The 20,109-nt window shown below is 54.0% G+C and overlaps 1 protein-coding gene across 4 annotated transcripts; it reads right to left on the bottom strand.

The window, feature by feature from the left end:
- Positions 1-345: 345 nt before the first annotated feature.
- On the bottom strand, positions 346-19,823 carry INPP5K (inositol polyphosphate-5-phosphatase K). 4 transcript variants are annotated; one of them, XM_069603068.1, is made up of 12 exons: positions 19,417-19,823; positions 17,218-17,325; positions 16,786-16,894; positions 13,409-13,525; positions 12,891-13,066; positions 12,178-12,289; positions 11,426-11,535; positions 3,675-3,858; positions 2,681-2,818; positions 2,362-2,445; positions 2,088-2,192; positions 346-1,661 (listed from the first exon to the last, which is right to left on the bottom strand). In XM_069603068.1, exons 1-12 carry the CDS (start codon positions 19,461-19,463, stop codon positions 1,602-1,604), a joined length of 1,350 nt encoding a protein of 449 aa, XP_069459169.1. In that variant the 5' UTR covers positions 19,464-19,823; the 3' UTR covers positions 346-1,601. The 4 variants fall into 4 exon arrangements, with proteins under 4 accessions (XP_069459169.1, XP_069459171.1, XP_069459170.1 ...); XM_069603070.1 differs by having other exon boundaries at positions 16,786-16,887; positions 19,417-19,599; XM_069603069.1 differs by lacking the exon at positions 2,362-2,445 and having other exon boundaries at positions 19,417-19,804.
- Positions 19,824-20,109: the final 286 nt, after the last annotated feature.

Raw genomic sequence — 20,109 nt, forward strand, 5'->3', positions numbered from 1 at the left:
TTAAAAAGAAAAATACTAAGGTATGAAGGAGTGCCAGGTGAGAGGGATTAACTGGTTGAGAGCAGAGTGAACACCTTTTCTGAGTTCAGCCCCAAGAAGCCCACTCTACCTACTTAGCAGGAGTAAGCCAAGTGCCCAACAGAAACACTCAGCCCCCGGGGACCCAGGACCCAGAGGGCCACCATCTCAGAACCTCATTCTCCCATTCCCACACAGGCAACCTCTGTCACCCTCGTCAGACAGACAGGCTAGTCTGGACGACAGGGCCCTCATCCTGGAGTCAAGCAAGAGCCCGTGAACGTGGGCACATTCCCACCACTATCACAAAGGAGTCACACACAGGTATAAAAGCCACCGTTTCTAATTAACCCCCAATGCAACAGCCACAGAACATGGCCAGCCATGGCCCATCAGAGGCCAGAGGGACAGTTCCAGATGGCTCCCAGGGTGGAGTCAGGATACAGAGCAACTGGTGTCCCTCAGTCTCAGGTCCTAGGATGGGCCTGATGGTCACAGAGCAGGCTCCCTGAGGTGTCTTCTCCTGGAAGAAGGTGACCACTTCAGCCACTGTTGACTCAAGGGAGATGGTGGGCGTGGGGCCAGGCCGCATCCACACAGCGCCTGGAGAATGTTCTCTGAAGACCCCCAGGCCAAATTCTCCAGAATGTCTTGATTCCGGCTCCGCCTGCCCCCACTTCTAGGTCCCAGGGCAGAGAGAGAGGGCAGATCTCTGGCCAGTGACAGCAAGCGAGGATAGGGGCAGATGAGATGGACTGGACGTGGACCGCCCTGAGAAAGTTGTGGCCAAGCTCTTCTACCAACTGCCAGCCCTTCTCAGGAGGGCACGTTGCGGGCATGGAGCCCGAGCCATGAGCAGAAGCAAACGCTGGTGCAATCCTCTGCTCAGACCCTGGAACTTTCTGGGCTGGATTCCTCGAGCTGGGGGTGAAGGTGGGGGTATGTGTGCGCTGTTGGTAGGACACACCTCAGCCTGTCCGCAACAACAGGAGGAGCCTGGATGGAGTGCTCCTCCATCCTGCCTACTTGGCCACTGGCTTCTGCTGAAAGCAGGGATCTCAGACCCTCTGCCCACCCCTCAAGGGGACAGGCAACAAGATGTCAAGACTCCTGGGACCCAGTGCTCTGTGTGCCAACCAGTCTCTGCAGCCTGTACAAATGGGAGCATCTCCCCCACCCAGGAAGCCTAAGGCCCAGGGCAGCGTGACAAGAATGCAGGCCTGTGCCAGATGGGGCATGTGCCTGGCAGGCCTGCCCGGGCGGGGCTGGAAGTGTGTGGGGAAAATTCAGAAGTGAGATGCGGGAGGGAGGGTCCTTCCCGCATCCAGGGGCCTGTCTCTAGATCTTCACTGTTGACAAACTAGCTGGTTTCACTCACACCTCAGCAACAAAAACCTGTATTTAAGGGGCCCATTCCAGAGATCTAGACTGAAGAGAGCAGAGGAGGGTGGACAGGGTCCCCCTCGGAGGTGGAGGATGCTGCTGCCTCCTCTGGGGTCTGGGCTGGGCCCCCGGCTCCTGGCAGTGCTGGGCAGAGCTGGCTGCCAGCTCCGGCCTCCGCCCTGGATTCACTCTAGCCTGGCTCAGATCTGTGGCTGGGCTTCATCCAGTGGGTCCTCCTCCAGGAAGGAGAAAGGCTGGATCTGCAGGGATAAAACAGGTGGTAAGTGGAAGGGGCAAGGGCAGGTTTTTGCTCCATGCCTTCCGTCTCCCCCACCCCCCAATGGATGCAGCTCCACGGTGGCGGGGGTTGCGGGGCTCCTCGGCCCATGGCCTCAGGGAACCAGCAACGGGCTCAAGTCTCCTGGGCTAGCCTTCCTTTTGTGTTGTTGCTGTTTAGTCACTAAGCTATGTCCAATTCTTTTGCGACCCCATGGACTGTAGCCTGCCGGGCTCCTCTGTCCATGGGATTTCCCAGGCAAGAATACTGGTGTGGGTTGCCGTTTCCTACTCCAGGGGATCTTCCCGACCCAGGGGTCGAACCCAGGTCTCCTGCATTGCAGGCGGATTCTTTGGCGCTGAGCCAGCAGGGAAGCCCACCCTTCCTCTTACCCACCAGTATCTGTTACCTTGAAGGGTTTGCTTATCCCCACCACAGATTGTAGGTTGTTGCTATAGTAAAAAAGGAGAAACTGATCCTCAGTCTCAGGAATGTCGCTGATGTCGATGTACACCTGGAAAGGAGGACGGACAGATGCAGGTCAGCTCTATGGCCTCAGGCCCCATCCAGCTCTCAGCGACTATGTATCCAGCTCTCTGCTCCTTCCAGAGGGCAGATGAGAGCTCAGGCAAGCCCCTCTGCTGGCGAGGTGGAACACCTGTCTCAGGTAAGGGGGAAGGTACCTGGTTCAGCCTGTCACTGAAGGAGACCTGGTTGTCCTTGACCCAGACATAGGAGACATAGTCATTAATGTGGCGCAGCCCCACCTGTAGGAGGGGGGGAGCAGGCGGGTGGTCAGTGGTTTGGAAGGACACTGGACCCATGTCAAGTCCTGAGGAAAGGATGGTTCATTTCTACGGCTGGCCATCATAGCATTATCTGCCTCCTCCCCTTCGTGGCCTGCCCCTCCATAGGCAAGGACCCCGGGTGGTCTCTATGCCCAGCTCCCATGAGCCCTCAGAATGGATAAACCAGGGGGGTGTGGCCGACGGGCCCCGTCACCTTGTACAGGCCAATCCAGTCCCAGGCGCTGCTGAGGAAGTCTGCGGCCAGGCAGTAGCTGATCAGCAGGTCGCTCTCCATGGTGCACGGGCCCTCAGGCAGCAGGGTGATCAGCGGGGCAGACACCAATGGCTTCAGCTACACACAGGGGTCAGAGGGGGTTGAAGTCCCACAGCTGCATCCCCTTCCCTGGGATGAGAGTCCTGACTGTGCCCTTCCAACAGGTCAGGGTCACCACGGGGGTAGGGGGGCAGCCAGCAGGGTGGGGTTAGCTCTTGCTAGGCTGCCTGGAGGGTATCAGACCTTGGCTGGCCTGCCGGAAAGAAGGGCCAAAGGCTGGTGGGGGACGGCTGGCCCCGCCAGGGAGGATGGGCCTGGGGCCGGGTGGGTGGGTAAATTGGCAGAGAGCGAAGTACTTGGGGAGGAGTGTGGGGGTGGGGGAGACTGCGGGAGCTGCTGACAGGATGAAGAAAGCAGCCAGGGAGTCGCTCTCAGGATTCCACGGCTTCTGACCCAAAGGCCCAAATTCAATTTGGGGGCCTCTGGTGAGAAGAGCCGGAGGCACGTGGAGGGGCACAACGATATAAAGACACACAAGATGAGGGCAGCCGGCAGCTCAAAGCGGGCCGCAGCACCTCGGTCATTAGACGGCAAGATACAGGAGGAGGGGGCTCCCTCTGCAACCTGAGCCAGACAGGTTTAGCCCTACCTCACACGGCAGGTAAGAAGCATAATGGAACTCAGGAGTCCCAAGGGACAGTACCAGGAGGCAAGGGAAACCTTACTGACAAAGGGTTTGAACACGTTTTTGACAGACAGAACCAGCAACAGCTCCTAAGAACAGGGGTACACCTGACCTGGGAGGAAAGGCAATTGTGTCCTCCTACAGGTCTCCCTGGGGGCCCTACTGAGCTCTGAACCAGGGCAGGCGGGTCTGAGGTGTGGCCCGGCACAGCTGTGGCTCTGCCAAGTGCCAGGCAGCCTGGAGATCTACCTCCAAGTCAAAGGTGCAGGTGACGGGCTTATGGTCACTGATGGTGTACACCATGTGGCTGATGTAGCTCCTCAGGAACAGGGCGAAGGGGGCTGAGAGCGCGGGGGTATGGAAGTCGGTCTGGGACTGCCGCTTCAGCCTCCAAAGGACGCGATCGGTCCAAGCAGGCTTGCGCTTTTTCTCACTGGGGGTGGGGGGAGAGAAAGAAGGGGAGAGAAGGGTCAGCAGGCCAGCAGGAAGGTACCCCCCCAAGCTCCCTCGGAGCCCCTAATGCCAGGGCCTGTTGGCCGCCATGAGATGCCCCAGGACAGAGCTGGAGCCCAGCCTGGCAGCGGGCAGGAGCGTGCCCTGTGGAACCAACAACAGTACATTGGTCTGTGTCAGACTCAGCCAAGGACCCTCGGTCTTGTCTACATTTTTATGAATCGAATGGTGACTCAGAAACACTCTGTCTAAAACCTTCTTACTTCTTGAACAAAAGCAGCAGCAGATCAAAGAGGCTGAGGTTTGGAATGTAGGGTTAGACCTGAGCTGGGACTTGGCTCCCTCCCCTTCCCTGCAACTACAGATTGATCATGGGAAAGGCAAGGGAAGTATTTAGGGAATCTCCCCACATGCCTTCGACCAGAACCATTTATCCCCTCTTCACAGGTGGAGAAAATGGGTCTTAGAGGGGTTGGGACTTTCCCAAAATTGCCCAGCCACGGCATGGTGAAGCCAGGACTCCGGGCCAGCCAGCATGACCACAGGGCACATGCCCGTCGTTGCCAGGCTAAACCCTCTTAGGCCTCAGCTCCTCATCAGTAGAATGGAGATAACAGTAGTTACATCTCAGGGTTACTGAGATGGTTAAATGAGATAAAACACAAAAAAAGATAGCACTGTGCTTCACACAATGCAAGATGCCCACGGACACTGGCTCTCATGAGGCTTTGTTCTCAAGAGTCAACTGAAGACCTGCCACTCCCTTTCTGCACTCCCAGCTTCCCTGATGGGCATGAGAGACACCATACAGCCTGGTCAGATGATTCACTGCTTTAAAACTTTTAAGGACGGACTTCCCTGGTGGTCCAGGGGCTAAGACCCTGCACTCACAATTCCAGGGCCTGGGTTCCATCCCTGGTCAGTGAACTAGATTCCACATGCCGCAACTAAGACCCAGTGCAGTCAAATAAATAAATGTTTATTTTTTAAAACAACAAATCCAGCAAAAACCTTTTAAGGAGTCTTCACTGCCTCCAGAATAAAGTTCAGGTCTCCAAATGCGGCGTTCAAAGAGCCCAGGATTCTGACGCCCCTTATTCTACCTTATCAGCCACCTCCACCCCAGGCCCACCTCGCCCTGGTGACCCTCTCGAGCCTCTGGGCCTCTATTCTTGCAGCTTTGCTGCCTGGCACTCCCTTCACTGCAGCGAGAGGCCCAGTTCTAGGGCTGTCATTGTCATAAAGCTGCCCCGACCTCTCGGTTTCCAAAGCACATGACGCGAGCACGGCTGCTGTTACACTCTATTGTAGCTTGCTGTTCCCCACTCAGCCTGTCAAGTCAGTGTGAGCTCAGAAGACAAGGAAGGGCTCTTGGTGTCTCCTGTGTGCCCTCGGCATTAGCACAGAGCCTGGTATGCAGCAAGCACTCAACAGTACAGTAGTTAGTTCCTCACTTGGGTCCAGCTCTTTGTGGCCGCGAGGACTGTAGCCTGTCAGGCTCCTCTGTCCATGGACTACCTCCAGGCAAGAATACTGGAGTGGGTTGCCATTCCCTTCTCCAGGGGATCTTCCCAATCTAGGGATCAAACCCATCAATAAGTGCCCATGGAAAAAAAAAAGTGCTTGTGAAATACAAATAACTGGAAAAAAAACCCAAGCTCACTCTCCCTCCTCAAAAATGCCCAATTTTAACATGGATTTCACATGCTTATAGCTTGAAAGGCTATTTTTGTCTTCTGCTTTATTCACTTACTATTTTAAACAAACATTCCTGCCACACTTTCATCACTTCAATAGCAACTTGGCTCTCTAGCAATAGCAGCAGAATGGTGGTGCCCTGGTGGTGAACTTTGGCTCTAAAATCGGAGACCAGTTGGTGAAAAGTTCTGTTAATGAAGAGTTCTGGGTTGGTGAATTTGGGGAGTGGTGTGCTTGGAGAGGGTGTTGAAGCTCTGTGTCCTTTCCCACACCTTGTCCGACACATCTCTTCCATCTGCCTATTTCTGAGTTGCATACTCTTAAATCAGTGATCTAGTTTAAAAACAACAACAACAACAAAGTTCTGCCCTTGGCAAGTGATATCATCACTCCAAACCTCAGTTTCTTTAACTCTAAGATGGGGTGATAACAATACTTACTTCAAAAACCTTATCGAGGGAGCGTTCCAGAAGTGGTAACTGGCTACGTCACTTCCGCTCTGTGCTCCTGGTGTGTTTTGACCTTTCACACTTCTGAAGAGTGTGGGATGTCGGAATGTGGTAGTTCCATCCCAGAAACTACAGACACAAGATCTCCAATCCAACCTTGGACAATCAGTGCCTAGCAATTCTTGAGACTTAGTAGTGAACCGCATGAATGCACCACTCTCCCTTTCAAAGCATCCTCCTGTCCCCACTTCCCTATTATGGTCAGCAGCCCATACGTGCAGTCCCGTCAGAATCCTCCCCAAGTCCTGACCACAGCCCCACCCTCCTTCCCCCGCAGGACCTCCGCCTGCCTCCCTTTCCTCCTTTTCCATGGCCTGGCCCACACTCATCACTGGGCACCTGCACTGCTCATTCTTTTGAAGACCTTTGCTGTTGCTGTTCAGTCGCTAAGTCGTGTCCCACTCTTTTTCAATCCCCACAGACTGCAGCCCACCAGGCTCCTTCTGTCCAAGGGGATTTCCCCAGCAAGAATACTGCAGTGGGTTGCCATTTCCTCCTCCCGGGGCTCTTCCCAATCCAAGGATTAAATCCACATCTCCTGCTTTGCAGGTGGATTCTTTACCACTGGGCCACCAGGGAAGCCCTCAATCACCTTTACTGAGCCCTTATTATAAGACAGGAGACTGGGGAGGATCTGATAAATGGCATTGACAAACTTGTTGAGGAGCTCGTTTAACAAACAAAAGACAAAGGAACAAATAAGCAGAATAAATATGTACAAACTAAATATATTCCCCCAGGTCTCCATTCCCGGTGACAGCTAAACGCAGGGTCCCTCCATGCATCACGTGGCTGCGGCAGGTATCTCAGACTGTTCTCATCTTCCTAACCCTGGGAGGGCGCCACAGGCCATATCTCCCTTCCTCTCCAGGACACCGACGCTGAGGGAGCCACCATGTGCAGGGGGAGCTGGGTGCCGGCCCACGGTGCTGACCAGGGAGTCAGCTCTCCTCCACTGCACCCGTCTCCTCCCAGTCTGAACCTCAGTGGCCGATTCCGTGTGTAACCAGAGTGGGGCCTCACGAATGCTTTTTTTGGCTGAATGGTCATGACTGAGAACAAAAACTGCTTTTTGGGTTTTTTTAAAAATAATTTTTATTTATTCATGGCTGTGCTGTCTTGGTTGCCGCATGGCCTTTTCTCTAGTTGTGGAGAGCAGGGGCTACTCTCTAGTTGTGGTGTGAGCTTCTCATTGTGGTGGCTTTTCTTGTTGTGGAGCGTGGACTCTAGGGGGCGAGGGCTTTGGTAGTTGCGGCGCATGGGCTCAGGGGTCGTGGCTCGAGGGCTTTAGAGCACAGGCTCAATAGCTGAGATACACGGGCTTAATTGCTCTGTGGCATGAGGGATCTTCCTGCATCAGGGTTCAAAGCCATGTCTCCTGCATTGGCAGGTGGATTCTTTACTAGTGAGCCACCAGGGAAGCCCCCAAGAACTGTTTCTGGAGATGACAGGCACACCCCGGGTTACTGTGCTTTTCATACATTAACACTTAGGCTGAGATTGTGATTTTTACAAATTGAACGTTTGTGGCAAACCTGCATTGAGCAAGACTACTTGGAACCATTTTTCAAATAGCATTTGCTCCCTTCATGTCTGAGTCACATTTTGGTAGTTCTTTTAATAGTTCCAGCTCTCCTACGGTTATAACTGTTAAGTGATCTGTGACCTTTGATGCTACTATCACAGAAAGAGAGGACTTGCCAAAGGCTCCGAGACTGGTTAGCATTTTTTACTAGTGAAGTGTTTTAAAACTAGGTATGTACATTCTTTTAGATATGTTATTGCACATTGAATAGACTACAGGACAGAGTAAACCTAACCTTTCTGTGCACCAGGAAACCAAAAAGTCTGAGTGACTCTACTGTGATATTTGCTTTACTGTGGTGGTCTGGAACCAATTCCACAGTATCTCCCAGACATGCCTTTGATATGTCTTTACTCTCTAAAAATTAAGACCAAGTAGCTCTGTAAGATTCTCCAGGCTTAAGAGCCTAGAAAACTTGAGCCAATTTACTGGCCCCAAAGGAGCGATGTGTTCCATTTTCGGGTCTGGAAGCATTTTCCTCTCGGCTCCCTATAGATGGTTTCTAAGTGTCCCACTGAACTCTGGACTTGAGTCTTGCCTAGACTGATCACAACATCCTCTGCTCACTGCCGAGCGGGGAGGTGGCCTAGGTTCCTGTCGACTGTAACAAAACCCTACTGCAATCCCTGACTTTAATAGGATTTCCTGCCCTCAGCCCTTTCACCCTCCCCTGTAACGGAGCCGACCTCGTTTCTCGTTACATCTTGGCTCGGGTACGCTGCCGAGGCTGGGCGAAGCTGCGAACCATGCCCGGCACACAGCTCAGTCCTGTACAGCGGGGCAGCCCCACTCAAAGTGCCTCTCATCAGCGCTGCTGCTGACTGATGAGGATGCGTCCTTCTTTCTGTGAAACCTGCTGCCTCTCTGACAGTTCTCATTGACTCCTCCTGGCTTCAGCTGCCCGCCTCCTTACCATTCACCTCACTCTCTTTTACCACTTCCACACAGAGTTCTGGAACCTTCTACTGGCCAACTCCTGGACTCGAGAGTGTTTATTTGGCTCTCTCGCTCTGGGTGGGTCCCTCTACTAGACTGGCTGCTCCTTAAATATCTTATCTTTTCCTTTTGTCCTCTCAGGCTCTCAGTTCAAACACATGCCAGGCACACTGTGCTATATAACCAGGGACGGTCGTAAATCGGATCCAGCCTCTGTGCTCGGGGCATTCATAGCACAGCAAAAAAGGCACGCCATGCTTTAAAAGACACACCGAACGCACTATGTGCAAGGCTTGCAGGCAGCATAACAGCAGGAGAGCTCTTAGCGAAACTGGCAGGGGCCAAGGGAGATTTCCCAGCAGAGATGATGCCTCCACCAGGTTTTCAAGGATGAATAACAGACTGATCACACAGGAACGTTTCTGTTCCCTATGTGGGGCCCCTGCCAACCACAGGCACTACAGCTGGGATGTTTCAGTCGTGATGTCCCCCTGTAATGCCGTTGTTCCTGCCCAGACATTCCTTCATTTCCTGGGCTCCAGGCAAGGGAAGCATGAGTCTGGATTCACAGACCTCAGTTCAAATTTTTGCATCACTTACTCTGTTACTACCTTACTTAGACCTTCTGAGATACTGTTTCCTTATTTGTAAGAAGTCAGTATCAACACTGTCTACCCAACGAAGATACAGTAGGAATCAAGTGAAGTGATGCGGGCAAAGCCCTCTGCCCAAAGCCTGGCCCGTGGTCAGCACTCAGCGATGTCAGTCACAGTGTGGATTGTATCTATCACATAGAAATAGCACCTGCCTTCTCCTTGGCAAGCGTTTTGCTATCCTAGCCCTGACCTCCTTTCTGCTGCTAGCTGGTAAGACTGGCTGTGCGGACTTCCCTGGTGGCCCAATGGTTAGGACTCCACGCTTCCAATGCAGGGGGTATGGGTTGGATCCCTGGTTGGGAAACTAAGACCCTACATGTTGTGTGGCACAGCCAAAAAATAAATACACATTAAAAATAAATACAATTCATCAAAAGAAAAAAAAAAAGACTGGCTGTGAACTTGGAGGCACTGCGGGCTAGAGGAAAGCCTCATGGGCAACACAGTCTGGAGAGGTCTAGCCCCGGCTCCACTATCACGAGCACAGCCACCTGGGGAAGATCGTGAATGTCTCTGAGCCTCTCTACACCGCCTGCGTGACTTCCAGGCTCCTGCGGCTTCCCTCCCGAACCTGGGGTTATGAGCAGAGTGATGCCTGGCCACGTGGCCTGTCAGCAGCTCTCTTCCTGCGGGCAAGTGTCACCTGGTAGAGGATCCCGGCTTGTCCCACAGAGGCCTGACAATTTCCACGATGATCCTCATTTCCAATGGGTGGCCGGGGAGACGGGCAGTCGCGGACCTGGGCCTGTAGGCCAGTGGGACCCTGCCCTCTTCCCTACTTTCTGGCTTGTGCTGCGGCCCAGGCTGGCCCTCGGTTCCAGTGTCTGTGGCCTCTTCTTGTGTGCACAACCCGTGGCTGTGACCCCACTCTGTCTTGCTCCACACGCCTCAAATGGCTCACGCTCTCCTCATCGCTTGGCGGGGACATTGTGGCTCTGCCACATGGCTTCCGGCCCTGGGCCAGCAGGGCCCCTCTCATCCTGGCCTGGCTGTGGACAGATCTACTTACCGCCTAAATCCCAGAGGACTGGGCTGCCCTGGGGGCACCTCCTATCTCCCTCAGAAGACAATTCTGCTAGGGGAATACAAAGAGCCCCATAACATGTAGGGGGTTATTATTCTTCAAAGAGATGAGGGTCCCTGCCCTAAATCGGGTCAGGGGCTTTGGGTCCGAGCTACTTTTGCCCCACTGCCTAAGTCTAAGGTTTTAGTGGTTACCTATCCCTTTCTCAGTTCTTTAGAAAGGCTTTCAGTAAAACTCCTACCTGAAGACCTGAATCTAAAAACAACAACAGCAGTTATCATGGTGCCTACCGGGTGCCAGGCACTAGGCTAACATGCCGGGTCTTATTTATTTCTTTTTAAATATTCATTTACTTGGCTGCCCTGGGTCTTAGTTGCAGCACGTGGGATCTAACCAGGGATCAAAACTGCACCCCCCGCTTTGGGAGCCAGGAGTCTTAGCTACGGGACCACCATGGAAGTCCTTTGGTGGTCTCAATGAATCCTCAGTCCCATGAAATAGGTACTGTTATCATCCCCATTTTATAGATGGAAAAATTGAGGCTTAAATACCATGAGCAAGGTCATTCTGCCGATAAAGCACAAACTGTGCTTCTAATTTCTAACCAGGTGCCCTATCTCTGCATTGTTCCCCATTAACTGCCCCACTGACAACTCCTACTTCATCTTCCTTAACTAGTACTCAACCCACTCACAGCCACGGCAGGACTACTTAACACCAGTGGCTGGCTGAGCCAAGCTTTCTGTCCCCACCATCATCTGGGCAGGACCAGAAACACTGTGGGGGCAGAAGGGCAGGAGTCTGAAGGATGCTGAAGTATAGTCCCTCCCCGATCTCCCCTGCCCTGCCGTCAGCAATCAGCTGTCTTCCCTCCCCTTTGGTTCTACCTGCCCCGGCCCCAGCCCCTATTCTGGCCAGCACCAGCTCCCCATCCTGCTCCCTCCTGGGACAGCTCCCACAGGCAGCCTCTCATCAGGGGTACGGAGGCACCACTCCTGAGAGGTGATGGCTGGATCTAGTCCTGCTCCCCTGACACTTCTAACTGAAGGTGGCTCCCATGATCACAAGGGCCAGCATGGTCTGACTTTCCAGGCCCAGATCTGTGACAGGCACATCCTCTCCCGGTGGGGCCCTCTCACCTGGTGTCATAGTTGTTGGAGTTCTTATCAAACTTGTAGGTGGGTGGGAAGAGCAGGGAGCCTTCCTGGAATTCCCGCAGCAGTGGGTCGTGTCTCTTGGCGATGCTGAGCTGGAGGAAAAGGGATCAGCACTTGCCGTCACAGTGGGGCAAGATTCAAACCTGGCGGTGCCCTCCCAGTCAGACTGCTCCTCACTGCCCCAGCCCTGTACCCCACCCCCAGGACAGCAGCTGAATGCGAACGCAAACATCACCCCCTCACTCTCACCCTGTAGTCCCAGGGGAGGGAACCGCCTGGCACTTTCCAGTCCTTGAACCACAGGGACCAGGCTATGAATTCTATTTCCCTAGGGGCTACTAGCAGAAGTGTATCAGAGGGGAGGCTGGAGTAGGCAGATGTCCCAATGGGTGGCATCTCACCCTCCAGGAGTCAAGACAGGTTGGGAGTGGGAGAGACCACAGGGACATTCAGGGCTGGTGCAGGGCAGGCCAAAGCCCTTCTCGCTCCCTGACCTCACACACACCTGGTGCTGGAGCGCCTCCAGGTGGAGACCAGCCTGGCCAGACAAGCCTGGCTGCCCCGCTCCCAGCAACCAAGGCCTATTAGACTCTGCCCTGCCTGGGGTCAGGGACTTTTGAAGGCTTGGGAAAGGAGAACGGGCGCTAGGGAACCTCCCCACACCTCCTGCTGACCTCCCTGCCCTTGGGCTCAGAACTCTCCTCTCTTGGGCTCAGATCTCCACTCTCAGATACCTGATCCTTCTCCCACAGGTCACTGTAGCGCTGATTTTTTATGGATTCTCGAACAAAGTGCAACCCGAAGTCCTCGATCCGAAAGTTCATGTCTCCAAACCAGAGAATGAGGCTTCAGAAAGAAAGGAAGGCAGGCGGCCTGAGGGTCTGTGATGGGGTCAGAGCAGGCAGGAGGCCACAGGGGCTCTGACCGCTTGCTGCAAGGCTCGAGCAGGAGGCTCGAGGGGCGGGTCAAAAGCCAGAGGCTGAGGGAGGATCAGGTGAAGACAAGGGTGGGCTCCAAAGGGCCTGTTCTCCTGGCCCCACCGGCCATTCAAGCCAAAGGGACCAGCCCTGAGAGGCAAGTGGCAAATATGGAGCAGGCTCTAGCCCTCCCTCCCTGTCCCCCAGCTGGGTACCCGGCACCAGGTACCCCACAAGGCACACCTGAGAACCAGCCCTTCCCGGGGACCTAGGAACCACAAGGTTCTTGACCTGGGGGAAGCATCCAGAGTTTCTAGGCAGGACAGAGGGGCCAGGCAAAGGGAAAGGGTCCCAGACCCCAGGCAGGCAGAGCTGGAGAGGAGAGTAGACAGGGCGTCAGGAAAGAGGCTGCCAGAGGGCGGGAGATGGGGGCAGACTGACTCTGGCGGGGAAGCAGTGACCGGGCAGAGCAGGCTTGCCGGGGCTGGCCTGGGGAGAGGGTCGGGCACGGTTCACAGCAGCACGCTCACTCATGGTCCAGGATGTTGGGGGTATCTTGTGCCTCAAAATTCTGCATCTCCAGGATCCGGTCAAAGTGCTCCAGCCGCTGGTCATTGTTGGCCATGTGGGGGGGCAGGTGGCAGTTGATGATGCTGACATAGTAGCCGTAAAGCTTCAGAAAGATGTTGACACCCCCTTTGTTCCCCTGGTAGGTGGGCAGGAAGTGGGGGGACACACCTCTGTTTTCCCATCCGGGGCCTGAGGGCAGATGGTCTCAGTTCCTGCAGGATCTCCCAGGGTCAGTAGACACTCACCTCCGCACAGCCCAGCTCACCTACCTGCCGTCCCAGGGACACTAGGCCCCCCAGAGGAGGGAGGGCAGCTATGCGGGGCACTGGCCTGGACAGAGTGCCAAGATTCATTTCACCCCCTCTTTTCAATTCAGTCAATCCCTTTTTCAGTTGCCCAGCTTTAATGCCATCAGCCCTCCCCCATCCAGTGAGAGAAGGCCCCCAGCTCTTGACTCAGAAAACAGCTCAGTCCTTACCCAGTACCCAAAGAGGCCGGTAGGGGTGGATTTAGTAGACAGGACCTGGATAAAGGGCAAATGCTGGTACTTGGCAAAGATCAGTAAGAGGAGCCCTTGCATGCGGACACTGGAGACCTGCGGGCAGAAGGGTGACAGTCATTCATGTCCCTCCAGGGCCTGTGCTGGGCGCCCTTGAGAGCCCTGCCTGAGCCACACGGATGTCCTGCCCTAGGGGTCTAGGGCATCTCAGGGCTGATGGAGTCTCAGCTGCCAAATGAGGCAATCTGGGGGCTCCGCAGGGGGTGGAGACATCCCACCATCAGGAGGGCACTGACTCTTCCACCCCAGCCCACGTATGGCCAGGTGCCCTTCTCCCTAGTGTCCTCCTCAGCTCCCACGGGTACCATGCATGGAGGGGCTCAAAGAACTTCAGAGATGCTTTATGGGACAATGGCTAAGGGCCAGATCTAGGTTCAGAAACCAGCTTGGGCTGTTAGTATTTGATGCAGGACAAGTTTATTTTCTCATCGATAAAGCAGGAATCTATCTTAAAGATGCTGGATTAACTGGTAGCTCTTGATATTAATTTTTACTTTAAGGATTCTTGAAAGTAAATGCAGAGAAGGGACATGAGCATGAGAGAGCGGGAAATACTCTGTATCTTGATTTGATGGGTGGCAGCATGGCTACATATATGTATAAAAATCCACCAGACTCTACATTTCATTTCTCCATACATTATAGCTTAGGGAAAAACAATTAAGAAAACGCTACTGAAAAATAATACACATTATTATGGGCAGCTGGTGTCCGTGAACGCCACGCAGAGGGGATGAGAGTGAGCACAGAGGACACGTGTTCGCAGGTTGGGGGAAAACAGCTAATTCTGGCCAACTTTTGAAAGAAAGGTCCCTGTTCTGCAGAAGGACTGAGGCACAAGGAAACTAAGGAATCAGCAGGACCACTTTGAATAGCAACGTCAAAGGCCCAGGACTGCCAGAATGCCTGCGCTCAGCTGCCATGGAGGTGGAGTGGGAATGGGCCTGTGACCCTCTCACAGCTTCAGGCTGTCTACACCCACCACCCGAGTAGCTATTTCCGGAGCATGAGGTGCAGAGGCCAAGGAGGAAATCCCCGGGTGGGGAGCATGTACTGGGGCCTTCCAGGAATTATGAAACTTGATCCCACAGGCCAGGAGCTCTGGGATGGTGGAGGAGTCAAGGGAGGGGCAACCCTGAACCCAAGACCGAGGGAGGGAGGTGTGAGCACCCAGAGCTGGACACAGGTTGCTACAAATGTGTCCCCAACTTCACTTTCCACCCCTGTCTTGGTCTCTTCCCTTCGCAAGCAAATAGGACAATGGGAGTGGGGAAGGGCTGGCTCCTGGGGGTGGGGGGCACCGACTCCCAGGGAACTGAAAAAGATTTGGGAAGAGTTTCAAGATTAATCTGATCCCACAGAGCAGGTCTGGGTCACTGAGCCCGGCCCCACAGGCTAGAGCCCACTCTGAAAGAGCAGGGAAGTGGGGGTGGGGGAGGGAGGATGGAGGTGGGGGTGGGGCAGGAAAACTTCAGATTGGGAGAAAGGGTGGGGCTATGGGGAAAGGCAGGAGACTTGTAGGGGAAGTTCTAGTTGGAGGAAATGAAGGAGGAGGAGCTAAGGAAGGGACTAGAAGGAGGGAGGCTGGGAGCCTAGGAGCTGGCAAAGGGGATCAGCCCCAGGCTTCTCAACCTGTGGCCAGCAACTTCCGGCCTCAGGAACAGGCTGCAGGCAGGGCTTGCCCTTCACCTCTACTCTCTCCTCTCAGCCATGCAAAGGAGGGGCATCTGCTGTGGGTGCCTGCCAGGCCCTCAGGCTGGTCTCCCAACCTCGGGAGGCCCATGGAGAGAGTGAGCTGTGTCCCTGCCACAGGATGAGCTAATTTCCTTGGCTCAAGTCCATCCCACCGATCCCTTGCCAGTGAGCTGAGGTACAAGGAGGCCTCCAGTCTTGGGAAGGGAGTGGGTGGTGAGAGACAAGTGATTTTGCCCTCTGAGAGGGGCCAGCTCCAAGTCTGCAGGAAGAGGCCCGAGTTCAATCTGGAGGGAGCCAAGGGCTTGGGGACTGGCATCTTTTAGCCTCAGCAGCAGGATCACATCTGATGTGACCTCCTCCTGGCTCTGCCCTCCTCCAGAGGACTCACAGCTCTTGTCTCAGCACCTCTGGGCAGATTAGGGTCATGGTGTGAATTCTGAAGCAATCCAGTCACCCAGGGAAAGGGAAAAAGGAATTCTGGTATTTCTGAGAAGCAATGCTTTTTGGAGGTATTTTTAGTGGAACTATGTTTCATCTCTCAGCTGTGCAGGGCAGACAAGTAAGATCCAGCAATCTAGAGCATTCCTGCTGATTCTCCTATGGTCTAAAGATTTCCCAAAGAATACTGGCTCTATAGACTGAGAACCCTTCTCCTCCACATGTGTCTCTTCTAACCTCTGGGTCTCTGAGGATTTGAGGTACATGTCTGTTAAGATCAGAGGACAACCTCTGATACCAGCAAGAGTCACAGGATACCTGTCAGCCTTAGAGATCACCAGTACAATAATAAAGTACAGCAGTTAAGGACACGGGTTATGAAGTTTGAAAGATCTGCATCCAAATCTGTCATGATCTCTGAGTCTTGGTTTTATCCATATAACACCTATATTTCAGAATAATGTATATAAAGAGTTTGTTTATAATGCTGATGCTTTCAAATTGTGGTTCTGGAAAAGACTCTTGAGAGTCCCTTGGACAGCAAGGAGATCAAACCAGTCAATCCTAAAGGAAACCAACCCTGAATATTTATTGAAAGGACTGATACTGAAGCTGAAGCATCAGTACTTTGGCCACCTGATGCCAAGAGCTGACTCACTGGAAAAGACCCTGATGTTGGGAAAGATTGAAGGTGGGAACAGAATGGGGCAACAGAAGATGAGATGGTTTAATGGTATCACTGACTCAATGGACACAGGGTTACAAAGAGTTAAACATGACTGAGTGACTGAACAAAACACCACCACCAATAAGCACACCATAGATAGTGGCAATTATTATTGCACTCTGAGATTTCAGGCTGGGTCTCTGAGTAGAGATTGGAGGCTGAGGGTGGGGCAGGCAATCAGGTGTTACTAAGCCCTGCTGCACCTCCCCGAGGAATTCTCCCAACCTGAAAAATATCGAGGTGTTAAACTAGCCCCTGGGGTCCCAGCTCAGCTCCAGCTACTTCAGAAAGACACAAGGCAGGCAGGAGCCCCAGGGAACCAGGTGCAACTGGGGTTTGGGTCTAAGCATGAAAGCTGGACTGTGAGACAAAGGACTAGGGATTAGTAATAAGAGGTGAGACACATTTCCCAATTGCCCATGAACTTGCAAGTTACCTTGACGAAGCTCAGAGGGGAAAGCACGTCCATGAAGTAACTGCTCCATGGGTCTTCAAAGGCAGTGTCGGAAAGGAGGCTCATGATCCCACAGTTCAGTTCCTGCAAACTGCCCGTCCCAGATCAGAGGCCTGCCCCCTGGCCTGGAGGGCCCTGCCTCTGCTCCGACATCCAGCACTGCCCTCAGCCGACTGTCTAGCCCTGGGTTCTCCCTCCCCTGTGGCTGTCGCTCACCAGCCCCTTGCCACAGCTGACCCAGGACAACAGATGTGGCCTGGCTCTGATGCAGGCTGAAAGCTCTTGGCCTTCACACTCCAGGGCAAGGGCGAACAGGTTATAGTGGTTCCCCGTGGGCACAACTTGGGACTGGCCAGGCTTACCTGACCCTGATTTCAGACACAGGGATGCGTGACGGGTCCTGTGGACACCTACCCAATGACATATATGTCCAGGTTCAGGTTCAGGTTGTTCAGCTGAAGCAGATCACTGAGGTCTGGAGGGGGTGCGGCAGAGGCCACATTCCACGTCACGACATGTATGCTGAGAAGGGAAGCCATGGAGGAAGGAGAGTGAGACCTCGTCCAGGTAATAGACAGGGGGCTGCGCCTGCTAAGGGCTGGACCATAATCTGTTGTAGTCAGAATGGGAAACGTGTGTTTTTCTCATCCACTGGAGGGAACAGGGGCACTGAACTACAAGCCCTTCATCTTCAAGCCCTCTGTCCCCTGAAGCAGGAAATGCGCACCGTGGATCGGCTGCTCCGTGCAGGTATACAGCTGCCACGGCTGGCGGCACCGGTGCTGCTGACACCAGGAGAGCTGCCAACGAGCAGGGCCGAAGGTTTTGGAATCAGGCAAGGGAAGGGGTGTGAATGGGGTGGACAGTGAGGACTTTATTAATTCCAATAGCCCTTCATCTGTGGCTTGGTCAGAAACTTCCCACCCCCAACTCTTCAATCCATGGGGTCCCAGGACCACCAGAAAGATTCTGGATGTTCAGTTTTCACCTTGTGAGAGGCCTGAGCACAGCAAGACAGCGAATTTCAAAAATAACAGATAATGGCACCACTTTTCCTTCCTCCCTCATCCCTGGAGCACAACCAATTCTGCCAAGCATTTCAGAGAGGCTAACAAGATTCTACAGAGAAGGCAATGGCACTCTACTTCAGTACTCTTGTCTGGAAAATCCCACGGACAGAGGAGTCTGGAAGGCTGCAGTCCATGGGGTCGCTGAGGGTCGGACACAACTGAGCGACGTCACTTTCACTTTTCACTTTCAAGCATTGGAGAAGGCAATGGCAACCCACTCCAGTGTTCTTGCCTGGAGAATCCCAGGGACGGGGAGAGCCTGGTGGGCTGCCGTCTATGGGGTCACACAGAGTCGGACACAACTGAAGCGACTCAGCAGCAGCAGCAGCAGCAACAAGATTCTAAATAACAGGTTTCCCAACATATTTCTCAAGAGTCTACCCGATTTGGGGAAAAACCATCAGTTGGATAACATCCAACTCAGCTTCATATAAACCCCAGGGAAACAACAGATCTAATCAGCAGCTCTCGATAACATATGGCTTCCTCAGAGGCTCAGGGGAAAGAGAGACTTGAAAATCTCTTCATTTGAACAGTTACAGCAGTGCTGCTGGGAAGCCCCCAGACTGCCAAGTACACAGCAGGCAGGGGCTAAAACCCCACAGGGACCAAGAAGAACCAGCAAGCTCCAGGTAAGTCCTAGGCACACCATTAGGAGGAGGATCTGTAACAGCAGAAAATTTAGAATGGGGGCGAGAAGAAAAGGGCAGGATTTCCCCCAAACATCTTTTCTCCACCAGATCCCCGTTCTTAGAGGTTCAAGTTCTAAAAAGCACAACCGGAAGAAATTCTTGGCCAGCTTAAAGCAACTTCCTACCCCTCCCTTTGAATATCAACAAAACAATAGGAAAACCACCTTCCCAGGCACTCAGCCAGAGGTTCTGCGCTTCCTTTGTTTACGATCTCCCCCTGCTGTCCAATGGAGGATTAAAAGGTAGCTCTTTTACTCCAAGGCTCCTTGTTTTCCCAAGGACCTCCAGAGCGGGGATTTTTTGTTTCCACTGTTAGGTCCCACGATTAGCAGCAAATCCTTGCATCGTGACTGGCACTAAGTTGGTGATTAGCGTTGTTAAAGAGCAAGCATGAGACCAAGCTATTATCACTTCACTAAAGGATCTTATCTAAATCTGATTGTGGACTTCAGGAGGTCATAACCGGATCAGGCAGATCCCATGATGTATGTGCTGATCTAAAGAACAAGGTTTCTACTCTAGATCTAAGGAGAGAATGCTTTGTTATAGCTTTAACTTCAAACAGTCTAACACTGCTGCCTCCTCCAGAATCTAACTGGGACACCTGCTAGGGGCGCCGAAGTGGGAAAGAGCTTGGAGGCCTGAGTTTGGAGGAGCTGCAGGGTTTGAGCCCAACATAGCCCTCTTGGATACTGGCCTGGGAGAATGTGAGAGGCCTCTGAACTAGAAGCAACCTATTGGTCTGGCCCCTTCTCTTCCAGTCCGGTTCTGGCCCAGACCCGCAGCACGGATTGGGTCGGAGGTAGCGATCCCGCCCGGGCAGCCGGCCTGCCGGCAGCCGCCTTCCTCACCTGAGCGTTCTGCATCTCGGCTCGGTCCGTGGGCTCATGGCCTCCATCGTCCCCACGCAGTGGCCCGGCCGGCTTGAACCTCGTCGGTCCTGGCCCGATCGGCTCTCTGGGAAGCAGGTGCCGGTCCGCTCACACTCTGGATTGTTTTTCTTCCGGACTCCGACCCTCCGACTCGGCTTCCGTAAGAGGCGGGGCCGGGGCGCACGGAGGACTCTGGGTGGCGGGTCCGCAGGAAGAGGCAGGACTCTCCAAGGAGCGCGAAACGGGGAAAGGCGGAGGGAAAGGGGCCTAGGGGACCGAGGACGTAAGAGAGGCGTGTCCCCCTATCAGCAGAACCCGACGCAACACTGCCCGGCCCGCGGGGCGCGGCGGCCTAGACTCCGCCCCCGAGGCTCCCAGGCTGCCCCGCGCGAGGCTGGCCGGGAGGGACTGTCTTCCGGCGGAAGTCGACGTCACGCCCTCCCCGGCGCGTCTGTTTTCACAAGCGCCGAGTGGGGTGTCTGTGTTCTAGGGCACTGATTTCTACAGGTTCCCAACGCCCGGAGGGGCAGAGGGCGATCCGGATGGGACGCAGCCAGCCACTGTACGGCCTGTAATCCACTCTTACCCCCCAGCTACAGGTAACCTCCCTCCTCTAGGCCACTGAGCGCCTCCAGTTCTCCACTTCCAACGTTCAGGTGTTTTCCTCTTTCC

Source organism: Ovis canadensis, chromosome 11 (assembly GCF_042477335.2).
Source record: "Ovis canadensis isolate MfBH-ARS-UI-01 breed Bighorn chromosome 11, ARS-UI_OviCan_v2, whole genome shotgun sequence".
Classification (NCBI taxonomy): Eukaryota; Metazoa; Chordata; class Mammalia; order Artiodactyla; family Bovidae; genus Ovis; species Ovis canadensis.

Excerpts from the sequence above, each read along its gene's own strand:
- INPP5K (XM_069603068.1), bottom strand. The coding sequence starts at position 19,463 with ATGGAGGCCATGAGCCCACGGACCGAGCCGAGATGCAGAACGCTCAG. Across the intron at positions 13,526-16,785 it reads CCCCTCTGAGCTTCGTCAAG|GTCTCCAGTGTCCGCATGCA; the intron begins GTAACTTGCAAG and ends TTCTGCCCGCAG. Across the intron at positions 2,819-3,674 it reads CCTGCACCTTTGACTTGGAG|CTGAAGCCATTGGTGTCTGC; the intron begins GTAGATCTCCAG and ends CCCTGTGTGTAG.